Genomic DNA, 14,155 nt, shown 5'->3' on the forward strand with positions numbered 1-14,155 from the left:
TGTTTCAAGGTAATTAAGTTCAAAGAAGGGTGTAACTGCCTTAGTTTTTGCTATTGTATGTGTCCATCAAACTTTAAGTATTCTTATTTGCTAAAATATACAGCTGTTTTTGTTGCCTGTTACTACTGGCCCTACTAATTAAGCTTTTGTTTTAGTGTTGCACAAAGTTTTCTTACTTTGTCTTTTTATTTACACACACACATGCACACACACACGCACACACACATACGTATGACAGAAGCCACTATCTCCTTATTTATCAATCTTCTGGCAGTGTTGACTACAATGTCTCTCAAGAGATCAGATGTCTGTAAAGTTTTTTTTTTGTTTTTACAGACTCTACAGAATCACAGAATGTCTGAATGATGAAAACATAAAATAAATGTTTGTTTAGAAGAAACCGAAGAAATCTGGCTTTGTGAATATGTTTGCATTTTTTAATCTAGTTGTCAACTTCACTTTTGTTAAGTTCAACATTCAAAAATAAGACCATACTTTATGTAATAGGGACCATGACCATAATAAGGAAATTTGAATCCAAAAGTAACTTGAATGAATAGAGACATAAATGAAGGGGAAAAAATGAAAAAAGGACTCAATCTCCTGTTTGCAAAAGAGAAATGTTATCAACAGCTAGGCCTATTGATGAAAACTTTATATTGGAAACATAAATTACCAACCATACAATTTTAAATTTGATTGGCTAAATTTCATATTCATAAAAGAACATTCGCAGGTTTAAAAGCCTATCTTCTTGGTTTTCATAAAGGAAGTCAAAAAAAATGCATGGTTCAATTCAATTTTCCTCTAATCCAAAGGCTGTAAAAACTATCTTTGTTTTGTTCAAAATCTTTGTATGAACTGTATCTTCCCCTGACTTCCCCTAGTTTGTTTATTTTTTTCCTTTCTTCTGCAAAGCATATGCTTTTTGATACTTTGATATTTCGTAAATGATCATTTTGTGGAGTAAATTTAAATTGTGTCTTATGTCAGTAAAGAAGAAGGAAAAAAGAAATGAGAAAATATGTTGCTTAAGACAATTCTCAAAATGGCAAAACATTATGAATACAACCAAATTCATATAAAAAAACCCTCACCCATTTTCAATGCTTATTATGAGTCCCTGAAGTAATTATATAATAGAAGTAATATAATAATTGAACTAGCCTACTAACCTTTGAATTTAAATTAAAAAAACAATTTATGTTAATTTATCATTTGAACTTCATTTATTGTATTGAATTAGCCTATTTACAATTGATGTATTAGTAATTTATTTTCTTATTTCAATAGTTTTATAAAGCATTTTAATACCATGGTTGACTTGCCTTGTTATTGTTAAATGTATTGTTCAACAAAGCACTAAAAAAGATCTCATTGGTCTGAAGATGCTTTGGGTTTTGACACCGACTGGCGCTGATGTGGCAAGTTCTCACAGCCTTGCGCCCTGATGTACATTCACAAATCATAAATACATAACTTTTTTTAAAATGACATTGATGACCGCTTCAACTTCACAACACAATCAGGTGAATAGTCAGAGACAGACTGGAGAGTGGTGGAAAAATTACCAATGTATAATTATACCAATAAAATTCAATGTCGTGCTTTCAAAATTATAGGCTACATAAGTAGGCCTAACATCGAATACTAGAGCTAAATAAAGTAGTGAGGACAGTAATACTTTCCTTAAACTTGGCGTTAAATTACAAAAGGTAATTAGATCTACTCAGTGTTAATTAAAAAAACGTCCCTGCACGGTTTTAAAACAATTAACTGCTGCACAAAACACAAAATCATTACATATGCTGTTAGTAAAAATCTGACAAAATGTACTAGTAACTTATCTGTAGGCTACTGCAGTTTACTCTCTTAGTGTGTGACTGTTTTTTTCAGTCAGGCTAATCTTCTTTAGTGTGAGAAGGCAAGTAGCCGCAATTCATAGGTCTGTTTTCTGCATGAGAATACGTTTTTTTTTTTTTTTTTTTAAGTTTTCACTAAATTGTAGGCTACAGCAGTTAAAGGGCGTTTGTTTTGCATGGCAACTCTAATTCAAGTATAATTGCATTTTGGCTCCTTTGCATTAATGTGTTATGACAGAGTGGATCCAGAAGAGGGGGACAGTCAGTCATTGATTATGCTCAGCTGACGGCTCTTCCTGTCGGTGGTTTGAATCCTCTTGGTGTCTGGCACCTGTCATCTCCACGACAGACCGAGGTGGAAACAGTAATTTTATTAGAAATAGTACATTTAGTCAACTGATTATCCTAAAGTTAAATAGGAGTGTTTACATGTGTCAACTCAAATCAAAAATCAAGCAGACATACAAAACAGAGCACAAAGATAAAATGTTACAATGTAGACATGTAAAGTCAGTAGATTTATCTAACCTGTCATACAGTCAAATTAGATTGTGTGTCAGTGTGTAGGAAGAGAGCATTTATTTATAGTTAAGTAAGCAAAACGTCCCAGTAATGAGACTGATTATAGCTAAAATTACAGATTGACAGCTCTACTAATTTGGGTCCATTTTTGTACTTTGGATCTGTTTGCCTTGGTCAGTACTCAGGGGAATTGTGCCGCCCCTTAAAATCCTTTGGGCCCTATGAGCTTAGAACCTCCTGCCCAACTATTTAGCAGCACTTCCATAAAATATTTCAGTACTTTTTCCACCTCTCCATCATTTCCTTTATTTCTGTGGTTTGACAATTAATCCTCTGATGGTTTGCTCGTAAACCCCTGCTGGACAACATTGAAGTAGAGCTCGGATTCTGATGGCTTCATTCACTGGCATCAGTGTGTCAGTGTGGATAAGCACACTTTGCCAAATGCAACACAAAGTGAGCTGGCCATGACAATAAGTAAAGTTGTCTCCCATTTGAACTCCCAAACCTACAATCATAGCACCATGATTTATCTGTGACCAGAGTAAACCCCCACTACTGTTCATTATTCATACTTTCAGCGTTAATTTGCCTTGTTTGCCGGGGTTTCATTTTTTGGTTGAAGGCCCTAATTTATTGACCTTTAACATGATAATGTAAGTGTTTTTATGGAGCTAGTGGTTAAATCATCGACTGAATAAGATCAGAAATTAATACTGTCTTAGGAGTTACAATATACTTCATCCAGAATGCATACACACATACACACACACACACACACACACACACACACACACACACACACACACACACACACGCATCCACAAACACACTTTTCTTTCCCCTGTCTTGGCCCGGTGCATTAGTATGTGTGGTTCTTTCATTGCCAAAATCATCAGTAGATATCTTCAAGCGTGGAGCTGTATGAATGCTCTTTTTCCCTCCTTCCACAATATGATGTGTTTCCTTTTTTGTGTGTGTTTTGATCCCTCTCTTGCGGCCAAGCTGTGCTGTGGTGAGGCGCGGGTTCGAGTGGCGCTCCTGTGTTATTTTTGGCAGCAGCAGTGGTTGGTGGCTGTTGAGGAGAGAGGAGACAGAAGGGGGATAGCATGAAGCCCAAAACCAAGGCTGTTTAAGGGATTTCTGTCTGAAGGAATTGCTTTGTAATGATCAGAGACTCATTTTGGATGTGTGTGTAGTCATGCATGCATACACACACACACACACACACACACACAGACACACACAGACACGCACACTAAGAATAAGGCTGGCATGCACATTTGTTCATTTAACACTTCACAAACACCTCATATACATGTTCTCAATTACAGACCACACACTCAGAGCTGCTAAATTGCTTAACATGTGAAATGCTTAGATTCATAGAATCAGCGCCATCCATGTATGATGGAACAGGCATTTAACTCTGCCAGCAAACATACATACATATCTGTCAGTTACTCTGCTCCTGTCACATGGGAACTATTTCTTGTTTGTCAACCACTTTGTTAATGCTCTCTCCCCTCTGTGGGAGTCAGACTGAGACATGCTGCCTGCTCAGGCAACATGCAGTGTCAGACATTCACGCTCCTCCCTCTACGCCTCTGAAAACATCATTTGAAAAGATTTTCTCCAACTCTATTCTTGGCCACAGATCAAGAGAACATTATTACTCTACTTTATTTATTTATATATTGTGGTGGTAATGTGTGTGAATGTATGCGTGTATGTGTGTGTGTGCGTGTGTGTGTGTGTGTGTGTGTGTGTGTGCGTGTGTGCGTGTGTGTGTGTGTGTGTGTGTGTGTGTGTGTGCGGGTGAGTGATATGTAATGGTGTATGTATGTGTGTTAACCCACAAAGATATTTCAATTTCTTCAGAATATTAAATAAACATGCAGCAGCAGCAGCAGCTTCAGTGAAGCGCTGCCTGCCAGTGGGTTTTGGGTTGGATGGGTGGTGGTGCTGGTGGTGAAGGGGGAGAGGGGGTTTGTGGCCGTGGCTCAGGGGGGGTGAGGCAGCTCATGGTCAGGGCCCCCGCCGGACACACTGGCGCCTCGCGCTGGAGGACTTCTGAACCACCACACTCCTCCACCAAAACCCTGCCAACCCTGGCTCCCTGCTCCCGCTTCCAACCCAAATCACTCAGTTCTCTTTCTGCATTCTGACTCTCTCTCTTTCTCTCTCTGTCTCTCTCACTGTCTCTCTCTCTCTCTTCTCCTTCTTTCCTCTTTTTCCTTCTTCAGTTTCCTCACTCAGTTGATCCAGATCCAGATTCATTTGCTATTTGGCTACCTTCTATTTTCTCACTTACTGCTGTACTTTCAGAGGCAGGTCAATCTGAGCACGTTTTCGCTACCCTTTCTTTATGATGTGTTTTTTTTTGTTTGTTTGCTTTACATATACAGAACCCCTTCTCTGCACTGTCTCTCTTAAATCCCTTCACTTTAAATGTTCCAAGGAAGTATTTTGTGGCTTGAGCTTAAAAAAAGAAAAAAGGGAGAAAAAAAAGAAAGGAAGAAAGGAAGAAAGAAAGAAAGAACCCAAAACCAGTTTGGGCTGTATGTCACTCAGAATACCATCAAGATAGTAAGCATTTTCAAAAGGAAAGAACAGTTTATAGGAGGCTCTAGATATTTGTAATGCTATTAGGTTATAATGGGCCATCCGTTTTGTAAGGGTTTTTCCAACCATCTATAAGAGATACAGGACTATTCCTCTTGTCAGTGAAAAAAAGATTCCATTTTGGTCAAGCACAAGTAAACTATGCCAGCTTTACTGCCTTCACAACTGCACATGAGAGGGACCAAGTGTGCGCACATCCAGGCAAAATTCATTCCTTTGCACCCTTCAAATCTGTATGTCCAATGAATATTTAATCATCATCAGGACACTTGCATTGTTGTTATATGATGATGAAGGGCAGCATAGAAAATAATCGGGATCAGAGATAAAGAGCCAAAATATGTGCTTCAACCATGCCTTATGGGCAAATGCGGTTGTTCAAAAAATCCTAACAGGACCTACTGTTGTGTATAATTGAATTATGGATGTCAAACATCTGATGTCAAACACACTTAAGTAGAGTGGATATGTCTTTACGTGTCACACATGCAATTTTCTTAACTTCATTTTCCCCTGGAAGCAATTTGTCATCCGGAGGCCATTAAATGGGAAGCATATTATCTTTTTAAAGGGGCACAGAGTCACCCACAACCCTCCCACAGTTCCTATAAACAAAATGGCCTCATTTAGTACCGCATTTGGTGCATTGGGCAGTAAGCGGAGAATTCCCTTTAAAGTTTAAAGACAGCTCCAGCCTAGAAAAAGCTGCGACATGTGTACTATTAGTGTTGCAAATATGAATAGCACTTAAAGATTGCCCGTGGAAGTCCCACTATTTGGTCAGGAGAGACAGGAAATAGTGCAGTAAGATACAACATTGTTGCATCAGCTGGACCTAAAGGCATGTTGCATCAAAGTGAACTGAATTTAGTGCATAAATGAAGAAAAGCACAGGATGATACTTCATGAGGATAAACATCTATTGTACTTCTTTGTGACATGGTGTCATTTCCTTTCTTTGACAATGTAAATGATGACTAGAAATGATAAGCATAAACTTTTGTGAGATAGCTTGACCTTTTTACCTCTTGCCCTTTTCTTATCTGTTATGTTTTCCTCTTTAACCCCTGTTTTTAGTTAACCTGACCTCCACTGTTCCCCAGGTCATGTTATGGTTCACTCAGGTCACTTTACCCTCCTCTTTGCCAAAAATCCTTATCTTGCTTTTACTTATAGCCTGACTGCTGAGCCTCTGGGCATGCTTACATTCTTTTCCCTTTCTTCCCCAGCTTTTCCACAGAGACCCAGTCACACCTGCAGACACCTGTGCTTTTGTCCTGCTTCATGCCTCCCACAAAACCCCCGCCCATTGCTCACTGTTAGGGAGTAGTAGGCACCCGTGCCTGTGGCTATATGTCAGCACACACCATTGTTTCACCTGACTATTCAGTTAGGACCAGATAATAGCAGGAAAGGAGATTCATTAGCATTTTCTTGAACACATCATGATGTGTTCTATTATTTTAAAGAGTGGGAGTCTCTCAGGAAGTTGAAATTCCCTGGGGTAATTTATTGTAAGTTTGTGTTACTCATCAAGTCTTATGGCTAAAAGAAACATTGCTAGAGTAAATGCATTAAAATTGCTTCTTTGTTGTAGTTGGGTCGGAAATGGGCTGTGTGATGACTTTAACAGGTGTGTCTGGGATCTGCTGAAATAACTTTTTTGGTCTCTAACAAGTCTCTGTGTTGCCATGATTTGATTTTGTAAATGGAGTACAGGGGCACGGGTGGGCAAACCATATGGAACAGATTGTCCAGCTTCTGGTTTTGCCCCTATGTGTCATTCCATGTGTATTTTTCTTTTTATGACCTTATTTGAAGCAACACTTAATGTTTCCTGGCTTTCTAAATAAAAGAAGTAAAAATAAAGTTAAGGCTACAGTATGCCACCGCTGCTTTAGGGAGTGTATTTTAAAAAAGGCAGAAAATACCAGTAGCAGCAGAGGTTTTAAAAGCCACTGACCATCTTCTTAACCCCCCACCCCCCTCCCTCAGTCACTGGTCTGACACACCCCATTCCCCCTGTTTGCCTTTTATTTTGCGGACTCGACCATGCGCCCACTTCAGACCACCATAAACATGCCGGTCCCTGATGACAGAGTCGGCCCCGGGACGTTTTATATAAATTGACCTCAACTACAGCTCATTAGAAGCCCTAAATTGAAACCATGCAGCACGGGAAGTGTAAATGTTACAACAGGCGAGTCAGTAGCTTCAGGGGGGTTCCAGCTGTACAGGTCTCCTCTTCACTTGTCCCATGAAAATCCTTTCTTTTCTTTTTTTTTTTTCTTTTTTAATCTTCGGACTGGTTACATAATGCAATTTGAGTATTTCTCTGAAACTGTTTTAAATGATTATGATACATTTAAAACATCACTTCTTAGCCACTGTGGTTATTAACATATCGTTAGGATACAATAATTATTTGTCTGGTTCTATGTTACACAGCACATCTGTTGCAGGCCTCATTTAGTCTTTCCTGGGGCCATCTCTCTTTTAATGCAGTGTGGGCAGTCCACCCACCTCAAGTATTTTTATTAGTCTGCAATAGCCCGACTGACCTGACAGGAAACTGGACGGAAAGACACACAAGTGCCACTTGTTGTGACTGTGTTAACTTTAACAAACACAGCAATAGTGGCAGCACATTGTCAAATTTGAGAGAAAAAAAAGTTTGATTGTCAGTCCAGCTTCTCCTCAGCATTCATATCTCCACATCACGTCTTTCGTCCTGCATCCTGCCTTAATTGCGGTCCTTTGTTTGACCGCCTCCCTCAATAAACAATACAACCACAGCTCCCCTGTCCTAATCCTCTCTTCTTCTCTATACGGACTCTGCCGGAGCATCGCTCTCAGTAATTACCCCTCTCAAGCTGGAGAGTGGAGTAATTGTCTTGAGTGTAACTACAGTGGCTCTCTGAAAGGGGGTCATTGTGTGGAGTAAGACTTCACCTCAGTGGACGGCTTTGTTTGTGCTGCAAAAGATAATGAAAGTATTTGCTTGGCCATGTGAGGTGGAAATATAGTAAGATATGAAAAGCACAGCAGTGAGTGAGGAGAGGTGAGCAGGGTGTGGAGGAGGGACCTTCATGCTAAAAGAAAAAGCTTTTCATTTGAGTCAAATGGACATCCCTGAATGTCTTTGTATACGAATAACACCAGCAAAGAAAATGTGATTGAAATTTCTTTACTTTTTAAAAGCACCAAATTTGTCATGATTTCACACCTTAACTCTTACATGTATACCTTTATGAGGTTTCATGCTTTATCACTATTTACAGTATCTTATACACTCATTTCACAACAAACCAGCAAACGTTAATAGTTCACCACAGTGAGCAAAATTTCTGAGCAACAAATTAAGCTCTTATGTTGGTTTCTTTTAACTGAAGCAACACAGGCATCTCATCATTGTGGAAAGTTAAACAAAGTAGAGAAAATACATGGAAGAAAGTAGAAAAATAACACACCTAACAGTATCTATACATTGTTGTAAATATATACAGTTAAATGCAAACGTTAGAGCACCCCTTGACAAACAACATTATTTGGGGATTTTTTTTTAACTGAAAAGATGTAAATACAGTTTAAGATATGGACAAAACATAGTATTTTCAGCAGACATTAATGCCCCTTTTTATATCATAAGTGGATATAAAACAAAACAAAACAAAAAACAAAAGAACATCATTGTGGCTTCGGCAAAAGTTTGGGCACCCTATGAGTTCTGAAGTCTCATATTCTTTTTACAATGTCTCAGACCTTAATAAGCTCGTTAGGCCTGAAGCATGTCAATGATTGTCATTAGGAAATGTCAGCTGGTGCCAGTTTCAAAGCTATACAAACTTTACAAACTCTTTAAACCATGTGCAAACAGTCAGTAACCATGGCTTCCTATCAGAAGCTGTGTAAGACTGTAAATGAAAGAGAAGAAGATAACAAAGCATTGTCAGTTTGCAGTTTCCACAACGCAAAATGTAATTGAGTGATGGGAATTTAGAGGGTCAAGATAAGATCTGGAAGACCAAGAAAACTCTCAGAGAGAACTGTTCATATGCTGCAACAAAAAAACCCTGCAGGAAGATTTCAAAGACTCAGGAGAGGTGGTGCACCTTAATGGGAGAGTCAGTAGAGGGAAACCTTACCTGTGTCCTCATCAATAAAATCCGACTTCAAAAGTATGCAATAGAACATCTAAAGAGGCCTGATGCGTTTAGGAAACAAGTGCTGTGAACTGATGGTATATTCCTTCCCCACAATCAGCAGTACTATGTCATGAAAAGAACACCTTGCCAATTGTTAAGCATGGGGGTGGATCAATCATGCTTTGGGGTTGTGTTGCAGCCATTGGCACATGAAACATTGCACAGGTCAAGGGAAGAATATATTAAACACCAACAAATTCATCACACCATCTGTAAAAGAAGCTGTGATATCTGCCGGGTGTTACTGACTTTACCCAAACGTCTGCACATGCCACAATGATGTTTTTATTCTTGTTCAGATTATGACACAAGGGGTAACTGTGAATTAATGTTTGCTGAAAATGTAGTTTTATGTTATATATCCTTACATCCGTAGATCATTTCAATAAATAAAACAAATCACCACATTTTTGCATCTAACTGTAGAATGTACAAACATAGAAAAAGCCCTTTATCATTGCTTTGCTAGGTGTGGAAGACTTCACAATTCAAAGATTATATAGAAATAGTAAACACATCTAACCTCAAGATCTATAAATAAATCTTTAAAACATAGTCCCAAACTCCATGTTATAACTAATAAATAGGAAAAATAAGTCTTAATTTAATGCATTTTATTTTCTTTTTGGCCAGCTTCAGCTATCTTGCATTTTTTTTCAGGCATTATATTTCCTGCAAAGTGCAAGATAATCTTCCATGTGTATAATTTAAGACATAAATTAGATTATTTATGTAAATATGAAATTAAATTAGACATAGTAAGAAGCAAACAGCAAACAAAAGTGAAATGCAAAACCTTTTACATCGAAATGTCTTTGGCAACAAGAAACAGCAAGTAAAACTGTCCATTGATTGTTTCAAGAATAATGAATAAGTATCAAAGTACAGCTGTAAATCAGATTTTTCTCCTGGCATGCAATGCTCCGTCAACTCCATCATCCTAACCATAAGTCTCGTTCTAAAACTACTTTCCTTTTGTGGCTTCAGAGCTCTTTTCCTTCTGCTTTTGCAGATTAAATTTCCCCAGTGGTTTGTCTCATTTGAAAGGCAGAAAATGTGTGTAAGTTACAAAATGTGTGCATGAGCGTGTTTACTTGTACGTATGCGTGCAGGCATACTTTTGTCTGTGCGCTTGCATGCATGTTTGCATTATGTATGCTTGCACATTTCTTCATACTTCTTCCTGTGCTTGTAGGCATATTATATTTGTGTGCATGTACATGCTGGCATGGAGGCTTAATATTTGCGTGTGTTGAGTATGTGTGCCTGCAAACGTGTGCATTGATGTATATTTGTGTGTGTGGTCCAGAGAAAATGAAGTGATTGCTACCTGCAACATACTTAGTCATTTATTATATCAAGTCTTTTCAAACATGATCTGATCTCCTTTGTATGTCTTGAAACAAAATACTGCCCTTTTTTATTTAAAAGGTCAATTTTTCACCGTAAAAAAACTGACCCACCATGTTTCAAAATAACACTGGATTCAACACTGAGTGAAGTCAGATCTCCAACAGTCCGCTGCTGTTCTCCACTCCATTAGGTGTGCCAGTTTTCTCATCTCCATTGGTGATTGGGTCAGCGACAGCATTGGTGGGCACAGCGCTGGTGTTGAGCTCTGCAGTCTCTTCACTGCGGGGATCTGTCTCTCCCTCCACAGCTACAGCTTTTCCCTGCAATGCAGAATCTGCGTGGGTCTTCTGGTGCTTTGAGAGGTGGTCGCTGCGCGTGAAACGCTTGTTGCACAGTAGACAGGTGAACTTCTTCTCCCGTGTGTGGGTGCGCACGTGCCTCTCCAGTTCGTCCGAGCGGGTGAAACGCTTCCCACAGAACAGCCAGTTGCACACAAAGGGCCTCTCGCCAGTGTGCCAGCGCAGGTGGGCTTTGAGGTGGGAGGCCTTACCATAGACCTTCCCACAGCCTGGGATGTGGCAGCTGTGGACTGGCTTCTTCCTCAGGGATGCAGCTGAGGCCCCCAGCCTCTCCAGCTCCTGGCAGTTGGGGCAGTCACATGAAGACCTGGTGGGTGCTCCCCCTCCGCTGTAGCCCCCTGATCCCCTTGCAGGCTTTAGGCCCATGGGACTCTCAATCAGCCCTGCGCTTGGCACAGGCTTGGGCTTGTACATGTCCTGGGGCAGCATGTGCTGGGAAGGCTGGAGGAGGTGAGAGGAGGAGCCCAGTCCCACAGAAGGGTAAGGAGCTGGGTTTAGAGGTGTAAAATCGGTGCTGTAACTGGGCAGCTGTGGGCTAAGGGAAGCCTGTGGTGCGACAGGCTGCAGGGAGGCCTGGAGACCTCCGTCTGACTGGGGCTGGGTTGCTGACAGCCAGTTGGAGTTGGGGTGGACGTCCCACCAGGAGGACGTGGCATTAGCTGGGGCAGCAGTAATGCCAGGATGGATACCAGCTTTATACCAGGAGCCATAAGGGTGTGTCATATCCAGCGAGGTATAGACACTGGTGAGGCAGTCTGCCGTGGCGTGGGCCTTGGACACTAAAAGAGACGGGTCCTGGGAGACAGAGGTCTGGAAGGAGTGGGAGAAAGGGTTATATTCTGTAGTGTAGCCTCCGGCTGAAGGAGGGGGGCTTCCAGTAGGGGTGAGCAGCCCGCCACCTCCTCCTCCTCCAGCTGTGGTGAAGGAGCCAGTGTAGGAGTCCGCCAGGCCACTGCCGTCTGCGGTCCGCCCGTTTTTAGCTGTCTGAAGGTCAGAGGTCATGTTGTAGGGCTTCTTTACTGGAGTGGTGCTGCCGGTCTTACCGGGTGTAGCTGAATCCCTGACTGGGCTGGTGCTGCCAAACTTGTTACAGGTAGCAGTTAACATAGCCAGAGGACTGGAGCCATAGCGTGCGTCTTCCTGGGGAGAAGACAAGGAGGAAAATGAGACTGTCTGTCTACAGGAAATGGCTGCTTGCTGCTGCTGCTTCTGTCAGTGTCAACTCTAATAAAAAACGTATGTCTGACTGCCACCGCTGGCTTTTCCTGCTCTCTCCGTTTTCAAAGTAGTCAGGGCAATTTCAAGCAGTGAATGTTTACGCTTGGGAAGGTTCTGCTCTGCTCAGCAAAGGAGGAATTCCCTTGCTCTTTTGTTTCACTTAAACCACTGTCTTCATGTTATTCTTAATTTTGCATTGATGTTTACTTTTAGGTTTTTTTCCCACCTGTCTCCACCAATCTCAGCCTCCATGAATATACATTGTGTAATCATGTACAGTATGTAAGTGACGCACCATTAACTGTAATGTCCCAGTTACAGCAGACACAGACATCTTGTCAAACATGTTTTTTTTTCACCGTGTGGCATTTGACATTGTTACAAAAGCTGATGGTGCTTTGTTACACAGCGTCTTGCCATTCATCTGCTCATTTAAGTCAACGTATTCTTAGATATCTTAAACAGAATGTATTTAATTCACATTAAAATGTCTTTACATTAGTACTCCTTTTCTTGTATTTGACTTTTCTTTGTGGCATGTCACAAGTGCCACAGCCCAGCATATTATACACGTTATGTCTATCTAATGTTACCACACGCGGTTCATGTGGATATAACCGTTGAGAAATACTTGTTATATTCTTATAATATTTCTATAGAAATGTAGTGTTAAATTGAGTGTGTGTGTGTGTGTGCGCGTGTGTGTGCAGTACTTATGTTCCTGTTATTTAAATGTTTTTTTTTATCTGTTGTGGTACTAATGAAAGACTCTTGTGACAATGGTGAAAAGTATGTTGTAATGTAGATTTTTTTTCTTTCAGTATTGCTCTATTTAATCCTAGCCTCTAACTTTGAATATTTGTTTGAAAAAACAAAAAACATCTGCTTAAATATTCCCATAACTGTAAGGCATAGACTATGGTCTTTCCATGCACAGTGACTCCCTATTCAGAGGTGATTAGTGGTTATCTTCTTCTCATGCAAGAAGCCCTAGTCTATTTTCACATTATTGACGCTTCATTACAGACCTAAAGATCTCAGTAGTTTGTGTCTGCTTAATTTCTTGGATCCCACCACAGTGACAGCTTGTGGTAACATGAGTTAAGTTTTTAATTCAGATGCCTTTTTCCTTTTTTTTGCCTGCTTTTTTGTTTAAGGGGGCAGCCCTGGAGAAAATGCAAGATGGGCTATTGCATAATGTTAATAAACAAAGTTTTATGTTACTGAGCCAAATAAACTCTGTCAACAGCTTAAGTTTGTTTAAATATATCACTGAGGACAAGGAAGATTATTCAGCATCCACAATATAATTTGCATTGTCCTGTTCATATTCAGTACTTCCAAATAAACTCAAGCTGGGATTTTAACAGCATTCACATGAACATATGTTGGGTTTGTATGAAACAAGAAGAATAAAAAAATATACTTACAATTACATTCCCTACCTCCAGAATAGATGCGGCCATCCCTGAGAAACAAAATCCTAAGGAAGCTGAGGGGAGCGGGAGAAGCGCAGCTCTGAGTCCCGGGACAGTTTGGAAGAAGTTGGGCACTAACGCGGGGAAGTGTTTTGAGGCACGGGGAGCCCGCCCCCTAATTACAGGCTACGGGCTCTTTGAAGACTCGCTGAGAAGCAATAAAAAACGAGCGATGGAGGAAAATGGAAGGAGATTGGTGGATAAAAGAGGACATCCCACCTCCCCACACTGAGAGTGTCGAATCATTTCTCAAGATAAATGCATGAATGGGTTACTCATCAATCACCATGTGGACATCATTTCAATTTCACTGGCATTATTTTTTCCACTGGGATTAGTCCAGTGGAGTCTGAGGCATCATCTCACAGGGACTTATCAACCCGCATTTCTCCTAAAAGATTAATGCATACTGTCAATTGTATTCATGCGATTAGACACATTTGTAGTAGGGGGGAAAGGGGAAGGGGGGCTGTAAATAAGAAGTGAGAAGCAAATAAAGCGCCCTCCCGGATTTCTGTGAAAGAGGAAAAATA

At 40.4% G+C, this 14,155-nt stretch overlaps 1 protein-coding gene across 2 annotated transcripts; it reads right to left on the minus strand.

The window, feature by feature from the left end:
- Positions 1 to 10,716: 10,716 nt before the first annotated feature.
- On the minus strand, positions 10,717 to 13,610 carry sp7 (Sp7 transcription factor). Of its 2 annotated transcripts, none has more exons than XM_053316364.1 (2): positions 13,590 to 13,610; positions 10,717 to 12,066 (listed from the first exon to the last, which is right to left on the minus strand). In XM_053316364.1, the coding sequence occupies exons 1-2, from the start codon at positions 13,608 to 13,610 to the stop codon at positions 10,717 to 10,719; spliced, it is 1,371 nt and encodes a 456-aa protein (XP_053172339.1). The 2 variants fall into 2 exon arrangements, with proteins under 2 accessions (XP_053172339.1, XP_053172338.1); XM_053316363.1 differs by having other exon boundaries at positions 13,575 to 13,610.
- Between the last annotated feature and the right edge of the window lie 545 nt (positions 13,611 to 14,155).

Source organism: Scomber japonicus, chromosome 3 (genome assembly GCF_027409825.1).
Source record: "Scomber japonicus isolate fScoJap1 chromosome 3, fScoJap1.pri, whole genome shotgun sequence".
Lineage (NCBI taxonomy): Eukaryota > Metazoa > Chordata > Actinopteri > Scombriformes > Scombridae > Scomber > Scomber japonicus.